At 39.8% G+C, this 12864-nt stretch overlaps 1 protein-coding gene across 2 annotated transcripts in view; it reads left to right on the top strand.

Annotated features, from left to right (window-relative positions):
* Rbm6 (RNA binding motif protein 6) overlaps window positions 1-12864 on the top strand; it is a 97533-nt gene that overhangs the window by 74762 nt on the left and 9907 nt on the right. For both annotated transcript variants that reach the window (XM_032910572.1, XM_032910570.1), the window contains 10 exons: window positions 181-241; window positions 3673-3939; window positions 4503-4663; window positions 6483-6580; window positions 7557-7599; window positions 7761-7842; window positions 8087-8172; window positions 8598-8744; window positions 11896-11991; window positions 12481-12741. In XM_032910572.1, coding sequence (XP_032766463.1) covers window positions 181-241; window positions 3673-3939; window positions 4503-4663; window positions 6483-6580; window positions 7557-7599; window positions 7761-7842; window positions 8087-8172; window positions 8598-8744; window positions 11896-11991; window positions 12481-12741 — 1302 coding nt within the window. The remainder of the gene's footprint in view (window positions 1-180; window positions 242-3672; window positions 3940-4502; window positions 4664-6482; window positions 6581-7556; window positions 7600-7760; window positions 7843-8086; window positions 8173-8597; window positions 8745-11895; window positions 11992-12480; window positions 12742-12864) is intronic.

Below are 12864 nucleotides of genomic sequence, written 5' to 3'. Positions count from 1 at the left end.
TTAAACAGCTGGTAAGCAGCAGGGTCCGTCTGCCATCGTTAATAAATGTAGCTATCAAATACTTTGATGGTATCCTAGGATTTTTTTTTCTTTCTCATTTTTGTCAGTTATTACTGTTCTGGATATTTAGGTTTCAAAAAATGGTTTGGGTCACATGAGTTCTTTCTTTTTTCCCTGCAGTGTAAGGCCAGCACTGGTGGGCATCAGTCTTGTTGTTCATACTGTAAGGGCCCAAAGGAAGGTAAGTAAACAATGAACAAATAATTTATTTTTATTTTTAAAAATAGTCACCTCAGGGGTTAGAGAGATGGTTTAGTGGTTAAGAAAATATATAGTTCTTTCAGTTCTGAGTTTGGATCTCAACACCCACATAAGGCAGCTCATAGTTGCCTTTAATTCCAGCTCCAGAGTATCCAGAGTTCTGTTTTTTTCCTCCCTGAGCATGTAAATGCATGTACATACCTCAGACAGATACATATACATGACCCCGCCTATAACCCTAGTACTTGAGAAACTACAACAGGACAATCAAGGGTGTGAGAGCATTGTCAAAAAAACAAAAGGTACCTTTGATCAAAACTAACGTTGTAGAAAAACGAGTCTAAGCTTTAAAAGAAGAGGATAAGGAGGGAAGGAGAGAACAAAGAGTTGATACCCTAAAAACAAGTCTGGTTGGCTTTAAAACATATAGTTCAGATCTGGCAAGATGGCTCAGTGAGAAGTAGATTTCAGTTCCCTGAACCCATGTTAAAAAGCCAGAAATAGGGGTTGGGGATTTAGCTCAGCGGTAGAGCACTTGCCTAGAGAGCACAAGGCCCTGGGTTCGGTCCCCAGCTCCGGAAAAAAAAAAAAAAAAAAGCCAGAAATGGTAACACACATCTGTAATACTGGCACAAGTTCTGTGGTGAGATGAGAACTGACTGACCAGCTAGCCTAAAGTATGAAGCAGTGCAACCCAAACAAGAGAGACCGTGACACAACAAGGTAGGAAGAGAACAGACTCCTGATGATTGTCTCTGACTTCAACATGTGCACTCTGGTAGTTGCACACAGGTCATGAACACACTAATTTGAAGATGCAGAGAGGAGCGGGTGTGCTTGTGCATGTTTCATCACTGTGCTCATGAAGCAGACATAGGGTTACCTTTTATGACACAGAGGCCAGCTTGGTCTACACAATGAAACCCTGTCTTAAAACTCATTATGAGGGGTTGGGGATTTAGCTCAGTGGTAGAGCGCTTGGCCCTGGGTTCGTTCCCCAGCTCCGAAAAAAAGGAAAAAAAAAAAAAATGATGAGTGGGAGCGTCTTCATGGAATCAGGGGGATTGGGGAGGGGGAATGGGAGAGGGAGGGAAAGGGGATAACATTTGAAATGGAAATACATAAAATATCCAATTTTAAAAATGATGATGTTTGTTTTCTTTTGTTTCATTTTTTTCGAGGGTCTTATTAGGTAGCCCTGGCTGTCTTAGAACTTGCTCTATAGAGCAAGTCAGCCCTGACCTAGGAAATCCTTCTGACCTTTTGAGTCCTGGGATTAGGTGTGTGCCACCACTATCCTGTTGAGTTTTTGTTTATTTTTTTTCTCCCCTGAGTACAGTTTAGGTTTGGTAACCTATTTTCTAGCATTTGACTCAAGAAAGACTTCTTAACATGCTTGGGCAGGTGGTTTGTGAAAACCCTTACACAGCAGGTGTTTGATCCTCCGTGTGTCACAAACACAAGGAAAAGCAATCATATATATTCACTGATCATCCACTGTTAGTATTAAATAACCACTACAGTGCTCCCAAAGAATGTCTCTTTTTGAGCTGCATGGCTTCCTTAGTAACAATGAATGAATTACAAAAATAAAAAAGAAAGAAGACTAGCAGTGAAAAAGGCTCGCTGGGGAGCGCCTGACAGTTACTCTCTAACTTCTACATGCATGCCATGATATATATATACAGCAATATGCATAAATTAAACAAATGAATAAATTATCTTTAATTATGAGAAGAAAATAAATCACAAAACTATACCTCTAAATAATAGTCCGCCATGGCTGTATTATGACAGTAGAAGAAAGAAGGCATCTAGACAGGTTCTCTGGGTATATGCCACTAAGTCCTTAGCAACTATGTCTTTGCTAATTTTGTGGCTACATTGTTTCTCCTTCTCTATCTCTTCCCTTTACCCTTTATTCTTTTCCCCTTCCTCTTTTTCTGTCCTGTACACTGAGGCTCTAACACAGGACCTAGTACGAGACTATGTAGGTTCTTCCTCCGTAGCCCTAGTTGGCCTGGAATTGTTATGTAAACCAGGCTGGCTTTGAAGTCACAAAGATCTTCCTGCCTCTGTCTCCCAAATTTTGATTTTGGGACACAGTCTAATATAGCCCAAGTTAGCCTTCAACTCACTTTGTAGACCTTGAAGAACTTCTGGTTCTCTTGCCTGTACTTACCAAGGACTGTGATGTTGTTGCAGATGTGTGCTGTCAAAACCAGCTTTTAGTTTGCCTTTTTGAGACAGAATCTCACTATGTAGCCCCAACCAGCCTCAAACTCATGATCATCAGGCTAAGCTTCCCAAGTGCTAGTTCCTACATGTTCCTATTGTTGGAAATAATAATCAGGCACAGCAGGTATTAAGATGAATTTATTGTATGTGTGTAAGTAGGTAAGTGATTAGTTTTGTTGTTGTTTTTAGTTTGTTTGTTGCGTTCCATTTTTTATTTTGTATGTATTGGTTTTGCTTGCTTGTCTAGCTGTGGCCCATGTGTACATGGTGCCTGGAGAGCCAAGAACTGCAGCTGTAACTGGAGTCACAGGTGTTGTGAGCTATCAAGTTGGTGCTGGGAACTGAACCCAGGTTTTCCGGAAGAACAGCTAGTGTTCCTAACCACAGAGCCATCTCTAAGGCCTTTCTTTTTGTTTGTTTGGTTTGGTTTGATTTGGTTTTTTGAGATAGGATTTCGCTGTATAACAGTCCTGGCTGTCCTGGCTTCAGACTCAGATCTGCCAGCTACTGCTACCTGAATTAAAGGCATGGGCCATCATGCTGGGCTTTTCTTGTTGTTTTTAAGTTTATTCTATTTATACAAGATTATTCTTCTTCTGAACCATTCCTTCAACTTCCAATTAGGATTGAGTGTTTTGTTTTAAAATGTATTTTTATGTGTCAGTGTGAGTGTAAACTACCCATAGGGTGGGTCGGGGGGTGGCTATTGAGGTCAAAGAGGCAAACATTAGCTGCCTAGCCTCATGTACATGCTGGGAGACAAATTCAGGTCCTCTGCAAGAGCAGTAAACACTCTTTACTGCCAAGCAATCTCTCCAGACCCGTGATTAATTTTTTTAAAATCTATGTGCATATTTACTGCATGTACATAATGTGTACCACTTGAATATTTGGTATGCACAAATGCCAGAAAAAAGAATAGGACTCCCTGGCACTGCAATTACAGAGGATTATAAGCAGACATGTGATGTTGAACTGAACCAAGTTCTCTACTAGAGCAGCAAGTGCTGTTAACCACTGAACCATCTCTCTAGACCCTGCTTAATTTTTTTTAATGACCTTTTCTCAAGAACCATCAGAAAATTTTTGTAGGTTTTTCCAACATGATATTGAAGGAATTTGTTAGTTTCATAAAGTCTTATGTGTTTTCTATTTAAATTTTTCTATTGACAGAAGTCAAGCAAGAACTAGTATCCTATCCTCAACCTCAGAAAACATCCATTCCAGTACCCTCAGAAAAACAGCCCAACCAGCCACGACCTGCTGATAAGGAGCATGAACTCAGGAAGCGGGAGGAAGGCCAAGAGTCAAGATTGGGACATCAGAAGAGAGAGACAGAAAGATACTTCCCTCACTCTCGAAGGGAAGGACTCACTTTCCGAAGAGACCGAGAAAAGGAGTCATGGTCTGGAGAGACACGCCAGGATGGAGAGAGCAAAAGTGAGTGATTTGTCAAATTAGGTGACAGACTAGAAGCCCACGTAGCCTCTATCCAGCTGTTGTATACACTAGTGGGACTGTGCCTGGCTTAGAAGGTGCTGTCTTCAGCCAGCTTTACTCGTCAGGGGAGCTATAGCTTCTATATAGCAAATTACTGTATAGTTTTTAAAATGCAGTAAGATGTGATTTTAGTTTTTTTGTTTTTTTTTTTTAAGATTTACTTATTTTATATATAAGTACACTGCAGCTGTCTTCAGACACACCAGAAGAGGGCATCAGATCTCATTACAGATGGTTGTAAACCACCATGTGGTTTCTGGATTTGAACTCAGGACCTCTGGAAGAGCAGTCAGTGCTCTTAATCACTGAGCCATCTCTCCAGCCCTGTGATTTTAGGTTTTAAGTATTGGTAATAAAAAGAAACGTGAGAAGTATTTCTTAATTTAAAAAAAGATGTTAGTAGAGTAAAATAGTATTAGATTAAAAATGACTGTTAAAGTTCTTGGCACTTCAAATTTTATGTCTCTATCCTTAATATCTCTTTCTGTGCTTGTTTCATTCAGCAATTATGCTAAAACGTATCTATCGTTCTACTCCACCCGAAGTGATAGTTGAAGTGCTGGAGCCCTACGTGCATCTCACTACTGCCAATGTCCGTATCATCAAGAACAGAACTGGCCCCATGGGTCACACTTATGGTTTTATAGACCTCGACTCACATGCAGTGAGTATTTCTTGCTTTAAAATGAGGACCGATGACTGATGAAGCCTTAATAATGTTTGGAGAGGCAGGGTATGAGGGTATATGCCTATAGACCTAGCATCCTGGAAGATGAAGCATATAGATGACAAGTTCAAGGCTAGCCTGGGCTACAGAGTGAGCCACTGTCTCAATTTATAATGAGGGAGGGAGGTTGGGAAGAATCAGTACTAAATTCTCTCCTTTGGGACTAATGTTCATTTAGGTAAGTTCCTGCCCTAAAATGACAGAACTCCATATGGACTTTGAGAACAGATCTAAGCACCAAACCCTTGTACATTTTAGTGACTTTTCTAAATTTTTCTTAAAATGGTTTTATATTTGATAGTAATAAGACATTTCCTATTTTTCTAAAAGGTGTATAATAGACTCCTTTGTTTGCTTGTTTGTTTTGAGAGATAGGGTCTCTAAAACTAGTAATGCAAATCGTTATTTCTCAGATATGCTAGAAAGTTGCATCTGGATCTAAAGGAATTGCAACCTAAGAGAAGGGAATTTCAAAGGCTTATTTTTAGTTGGACATGGCGGCACAGCCTAAAATGCCAACTACCCTAGGGAGTGAGGTAGCAAGTTGGCAAGTTCAAGACTCTCATGTGCTACAATGTGTGTGTTCAAGGCCAGCCTGAGCAGCCCAAGGAGACTCCCATCTTTTTTTTTTTTTTTTTCCGGGCTGGGGACCGAACCCAGGACCTGCGCTTTCTAGGCAAGCGGTCTACCACTGAGCAAAAATCCCCAACCCCAACCCCTTTTTAAATTAAAAAATAATAAAAAAAAAAAAAAAAGTGAGTATATAGCTTGGTGCTTATGTATCATGCATGAGATCTTACATCCAACACACACCACACACACACACACACACACACCACAGTTATTTTTACCAGCCTGCTCTTACTGTAAAAATTATTACCAGAAAAGGGTAGAAAGATGATTCAATTCAGTGGTTAAGAGCACTTGCAGCTCTTCTGGGAGGACCTGGATTTGACTCCTAGCACCCACATTTTGGCTCACAACTATAACTCCATATCCAAAGGGTCTGTTGCCATCTTCTGGCATCTTCAGGCACTAGGTGTGCATACACCTACAAATATGCAATTTATATATTTTTAGATATAAGTTATCTAAATATGTTATATTCTTTCAATTTTATATTATATTTTGTATAGAGACATTTATGTAATATAATTTAATATAACTATTAATATATAGTATAATATGTTAGAATATTTTATATATACGTGTGTGTATGTGTGCTGCTGCACATGCTTTTTTTTTTTTTTTTTTTTGGTTCTTTTTTTCGGAGCTGGGGACTGAACCCAGGGCCTTGCGCTTCCTAGGCAAGCGCTCTACCACTGAGCTAAATCCCCAATCCGCACATGCTTTTCTTAAGACAAGTCTCACTGTGTAGCTCTGGCTCTCCTGGAACTCCCATCTATAGACCAGGCTAGCCTCAAACTCACAAAGATCTACCTGCCCTCGTTTCTCTAGTGCTGAGTTTAAAGTTATGCACCACTACATCTGGCCATATAAAATTATTTTTAAAAAAAAAATTACCAAAGCATTATCTGTAGTAATTTTATCTTTTTTTTTTTTTCTATTTTTTCCTTTTTTCGGAGCTGGGGACAGAACCCAGGGCCTTGCGCTCGCTAGGCAAGCGCTCTACCACTGAGCTAAATCCCCAACCCCGTAATTTTATCTTTTAACAAGTTAAAAATTATGTTTGGTTCTTTTTCTAATGATGTAGCCCTGTTTATCTTTGGGGTCAAGTTTGTCTTTGGTTCTTTAGGAAGCTCTTCGAGTAGTGAAGATTTTGCAGAACCTCGATCCACCGTTTAGCATCGATGGGAAGATGGTAGCTGTAAACTTAGCCACTGGAAAACGAAGGTAAGGCTCACTCCAGTCTTAGGGAAGAAATTGTTCTTCCTGGACAAGAGACAGATAGTAGGGCATTTGTGACTTCCCAGCATGAGCTGTTTCAGATACTTACTTATACGTTTTCTTTTTCTGTAGGTGCTTTATTCTAATTATAGAATTGTTTTCATTTTTAAATAGCATTCCCACCTGCACATGATGTGGCAAGCCTTTAATCCCAGCACTCAGGAGGCAGAGGCAGGTGAATCTGAGTACAATGCCAGCCTAATCTCATAGCATGTTCCAGGCCACCTAAGTGTCTATTGCAAGACCTTATACGTACATACATAGATAAATAAATAAGTATAAAGTATTCCTGGATGCTTTAGGCTTTGACAGCCTACTATCTTTAGGGACCAGTAAAGTTGGTATAGTTTTGGGCTTATGAGTGCTTTGTTGTGTATTGCCTTTTTGAGGCAGAATCTCACACTATAATCCATACTGGCCTGAACCTCAGTCATAGCAGTCCTCTTGCTTCAGTCTCCAGAAGGCAAAGGTTACAGCCTTGGGTAAGGGCACCTGGTTGATGTGTTTAAATATGCAGGGAAAAAAGCCTCTCAATGTTTCTGCATCCATTAGTGTCCTCAGTAAATGGATATAGTCTTGCTATTGTCCTGGCCTCAGTCATCTGGAATGTCTGACTCAGTTACTCTTCTTTACTAATCTTTACTGAAAAGGTGATGACGGGAGATACCTCATCAGAGAGACGAGTTACAGAGGTGCTTTGCTTTAGCACCTCTACTTAGTCGATTGCTTTTGCTACAGTAAGTTACTTTGCAGGAATCTGCTGCTGTTTCAGTCAAGGATCTGGATCAGCTAACCTGCTTGCTGTCTAGGTTGGTGTATTTTTCTACATGATGAGGAAGAATTTCAGTGAATCTGTATGATTAGCCAGTCCCCAGGTAGCTTTTGGTAACAGGCTTTTGATATGTCATGTTTTGTATTGCAGAAATGATTCTGGGGACCATTCTGACCACATGCATTATTATCAGGTAGGCTTTAATATATGGTGAATGTCATTTTTAAAATATTCAGACAACTAAAAGGATGACTGAATTTCCTGCAGTTGATGACTGTTAAGATTAGTGACTGGTTGTACACTTTTATAATGCTATAATGCTTATAATGCTTTTAATTTTGCTTTCTCTAATAGGGTAAAAAATATTTCCGAGATAGAAGAGGAGGAAATAGAAATTCAGATTGGTCCTCAGATACAAATCGACAAGGGCAGCAGTGTAAGTAACTTTCGTTTTATTTTTCTTGGTGTGTTTTTTTCCCCCGACTTACTAGTTGTTACTTAAATCCGTCTGATCACAAAGGTAGCAAAGAGATTGTTAACCTAACAATGAAAGTATATCTCATATAGGTTCTTTCCCTTTTTGAATTGGCCACTCTAATTATTTATTTGTTCTTAGTAAGCCCCCAGTAACAATTTTATTTGACAGGAACTAATGCTGGCTCTGATTTTATTCCATGTAGCATCATCTGACTGCTACATATATGATTCTGCTACTGGCTACTATTATGACCCCTTGGCAGGAACTTACTATGACCCCAACACCCAGGTTAGTTTTGATTTGTTTTGTTTGTTTGTTTGGTTTCTTTTTTTGTTTGTTTTGTTTTTTGCTTTATTTGCTCTGTTAGTAGTCTTTTGAGAAAAGTACCCACAATGTGTTACTTTTGAGTATTTGATTCTCTGGATTCTCTGGATGCTCATTGCTTGAAAAGTGGAAAGTTTATGGAATCTGAACTGTTGATTGTATGGAAAATCAGTGCCCTGTGGCATTACAGGTAAGAACAGCACTGTTCTGAGAGCTTCAGTGGTGGTGTCCATGTATACTCGCCCCTGAAATGGTGTCTTAGATTGATAAGGGTTCTTCAGCTTGTAAACGAGACATTCTGGTGCCTTGAAGGGAAGTATGTTCCTTAAGCCTAAAATTCTGGAGAAACAAGCATTCTATAGACCTATTTCTTTCATATTGTATCACAGCAAGAAGTCTATGTGCCCCAGGATCCTGAGTCACCTGAGGAAGAAGAGATCAAGGAAAAGAAATCTACCAGTCAAGGAAAGTCAAATAGCAAGAAGGAAACGTCTAAAAGAGATGGCAAGGAGAAAAAAGACAGAGGAGTGACAAAGGTGAGTTCGCTTGTGAGTTGCGGTCTTTATCACATAGTGACATAGAAAACATGGCAACTGTAAAGAGAGAGGGTCTAGGTTTAAGGTGCAGAGTCACTGTAAACATTCTCTAGGACGAGCAAGAGCTAGAGCTCAGCAGTTCAGAACTCTTGTTCTCGTAGAGGTCCCAGGTGTGATACCCAGCACCTACATGGGACTCATAATATAATTCCAGTCAGTTCCAGGAGATCTAAATCCTTTCCTAAGTGCATGCACTGACATGCAGGCAAGCAAAACACATACGTACATACATACATACATACGTACACGTGTGTGTGTGTGTGTGTGTGTGTGTGTGTGTGTGTTATAAATCTTATAAAGAAAAAAACAAAAACTGAGCAGTGGTGGTGCACACTTTTAATCCCACTACTTGAAAGGCAGAGGCAGGTGAAACTTAGAATTTGAAACCAGCCCCAGTCTGTAGATCAAGTTCGAGGACAGCTAGGACTACAAGAGAAACCCTGTTTCAAAAATCCAGGTACAGAATATGAATATATATATATATATATATATATATATATCTTCTATAAACAAAATAATGAAGGTGGAGGGAGGGGCATTTGGACAGATAGAACAGTGGTTAAAAGCACTGACTGCTCTTCAGAGAACCCAGGTTCAATTCCCAAAACCCACATGGTACCTCACAACTGCCTGTAACTCCAGTTCTAGGGGATAGAGCTCACTTTCTGATTGTCCTGTGTACCAGGCATGTATGTGGTGCATAGCCACATAAAGCTAAGAATAGCCATACATGGGGCTGGAGATATAGCTCAGAGGTTAAGAGCACTGACCGCGCTTCCTGAGGTCCTGAGTTCAGATCCCAGCAACCACATGGTGGCTCACAAACCATCTGTAATGAGATCCAATGCCCTTTTCTGTATGTCTGAAGACAGTAAAAGTGTAGTTATATAGACAAAAAAAAAAGCCATACATACTAAAAAATGGTTTTTTAAAAAATATCGGGCTACAGTGTACTTATAATTAATATATATATTAATTACATATATATAAATAATTATAATAATTATACATAATATATATATAATCTTGTAAGGGCCTGGAGAGATGGCTCAGTGATTTAAGAGTACTTGCCAGACCTCGGTTCAATTCCTAACATACACAAGTCAGCTTATAATCTCCAGTTCTGGCCATCTAGTACTCTCTTGTAGTCTCTGAAGGCGCTTTGCATGCACATAGTATGTGTAGGAGCTCACACAGGGTAGCATACTCACACAGATATGTAGACAAAACACTTAAACACATAAAATAAAAAGACCAGGGCTGGAGAGATGGCTGAGTGGTTAGAGCACTGACTGCTCTTCCAGAGGTCCTGAGTTCAATTCCCAGCAACCACATGGTAGCTCACGACCATCTGTAATGGGATCTGATGCCCTCTTCTGGTGTGTCTGAAGACAGCTACAGTGTACTTATATATAATAAATGAATAAATCTTTTAAAAAATAAATAAATAAAAAGACCAAGTATAGTATATTGGTATACTGAGAATCTGGTCCTCAAAACAAAAAGACAAAAACAAAAACAAAACCCTAATACTTGGTGTAGAAGTCTACTTACCTTTTTCCATCTGAATGGTCGCTCTCTTCATTTTACAAATGAAAAAAATATAACTCAGATTAAGCATGATGGGACATCCCTGGGATCCCAACACTCAAGGCTAGGGCAGGGGCTTGCCAAGAGCTTCAGGGCATTCACCGCCTTATTTTTTAAATTAAAGAACAAAAATAAGGACTGGCAAGATTGCTTGATGGGTAAAAGTAGTTGCTGCGTAGCCTGATGACCTAAACTTGATCCTGAGGACTCACATGGTGGAACAAGAGAAACAATTCCAGCAAGTTGTCCTCTGACCTTTGTACTCACTAGAATCCTCTATGTAGACCAAGATTGTCTGCCACTACTCCAAGCCCAGCTGTACTCCTCTTTGTTTTTATTTGTTCTTGGGGGGCACATCACTGTGGCTATGCATCCCATGGCATGTATGTATGCAGCCAGTTTTGTACACTTGGTGCTCTTCTTCCCCTCAGGTCACTAGCTGAGCTATCCTGTCAGCTTTCATTTTTATGCCTTGTCCTTTTAGTGTGTGATTCTGTATGTACACTTTACTTCTCTTGGTATAATTGTAACAGAAATAGCTTTTTTTTTTTTTTAGTTTTTTGGGAGGGGGACATCCTCTATGTGGTGGCCATAGGACAAGTTGTAAGGGTTAGCTCTCTCCTTCCAGGGGGTACCAGGATCTTTAGTCTCTCTACATTTTACTATAATATTTCACTTTTTGTATTACTTCCTTAGGATAAAATTTCAGAATTAAAAAATGATAGATATTTTCACATCTTGCCTAATTAGTAAGAATTATATTGGTTTCACCTCATATCAGCAGTCCTTCCCTCAAGACAGTCTCTCTGTGTAGTTCTGGCTCTCCTGGAATTTGTTCTGTAGACCAGTCTAACCTCAGACTCAGCAATCCACCTGCCTTTCACTGCTGGGAATAAAGGGTTAAGCCACCACACTTGGGTCATCTCATATCAGTTATAAATTAAAGAAAATGAAGGAATTTATTTGAAGTTCAACGTGTAACTTTTTTCATGCTTCCTGGTCCTGTCATTTGTAAAAATACAGAAAAAAAGTGAAAAAAGATTTACTTTTGTCGATTCTATGCATCTAATAACTGGAACTTTAAATCATGCTGCCTTTATGTTTAGGTCCGTTCTCTGCCTCTACCATATTCTTAATCCTTTTGAAGGTAATAATGGTAGTGCCTGCTAGAGTCTTGGAGGGTTGTAAGTAAAGACTGAAGAAAATAACACTATGTATTGATTAATGCCTCATCTGGTTCCTAAAATGTTAAAAACACACAATTACACTTAGATGGTCCCTTGCATGGGTGTTTGTTGCTGGAGGTCCTTGCACATGCTAAGAGCTCTACTCTGATGTCCTCCAGGAGCAAATGTTATACTTCTAAAGGTTCTTTCAAAAGCACTGTAATGCTGCAGATGTTTGAAGATTTGGAAAACCGATTGATTTTTATCAAAACTAACTCCTTAATCAAGTTTTTATTAATGATTATCATGTAAAAATTACCTTTGTCATTGGTCAGTTTCAAGAAAGTACCAGTGAGGGGAAGCCTCCCCCAGAAGACGTTTTTAAGAAGCCCCTGCCTCCTACTGTGAAAAAGGAAGAGAGTCCTCCTCCTGTAAGGCTAATTCTAATATTATGGACTGGTATGGGAGGGGAAGGAACTCCAAAGCCTGTCTGGTTTCGGTCCCTTGATTCTATGTATCCCAAGTTTTAGGATTCCTCTTGAGTGTAAATAGTAGGAAAATAGTGTGTTAAAGAAAAACTTTATGGAGTTGGTTCTCTTCTTTTCTACTCTACTGTGGGTTTCAGACCTAAACTCCGGCGATCAGGCTCACACAGCACCTTCATGTGCTGAGCCATCGCACTGTCCTGACTGTTTAAATGCTGTTCTTGCTCTTACCCATTCTTTTCTCAACCTTGTTTTCCTAGCCTTCACAAAGTCAGACTAAGCTGTGTCACTTCATTTGGGAGATGAACCAAATTGATGCTGGACATGTTCCAAACCTAATCAGTTAGAACAAAGAAAGTAGAAAGCATTATCAAACAAAATATCCCCAAAATAGAAGTTATATTTTTTTGCTAAGCCCTATCCTTCTTTCTCTAGCCTAAGGTGGTAAACCCATTAATTGGTCTCCTGGGTGAATATGGAGGAGACAGTGACTATGAGGAAGAAGAGGAAGAGGAGCAGGCCCCTCCTGTGCAGCCTCGAGCAGCACAGCCTCAGCCTCGAGAGGAGCTGACCAAGAAAGAGAATGAAGAAGACAAACTCACTGACTGGAATAAACTGGCTTGTCTGCTCTGCAGAAGGCAGTTTCCCAATAAAGAAGTTCTTACAAAGCATCAGCAGCTCTCAGACCTGCACAAGGTATGTCAGGAAGGCAGCTTTGACTCTTCCCATTGCTGGGAATGAAGATACTTCAACTGCCTTGGCTCTAATCATCTCAGATTGAGTGTGTGTGTACAGGATGTGTGTGTGGCCATATGTGCC

This window comes from Rattus rattus, chromosome 8, assembly GCF_011064425.1.
Source record: "Rattus rattus isolate New Zealand chromosome 8, Rrattus_CSIRO_v1, whole genome shotgun sequence".
NCBI classification, from domain to species: Eukaryota; Metazoa; Chordata; class Mammalia; order Rodentia; family Muridae; genus Rattus; species Rattus rattus.
This window is presented reverse-complemented; position numbering and strand designations above follow the sequence as displayed.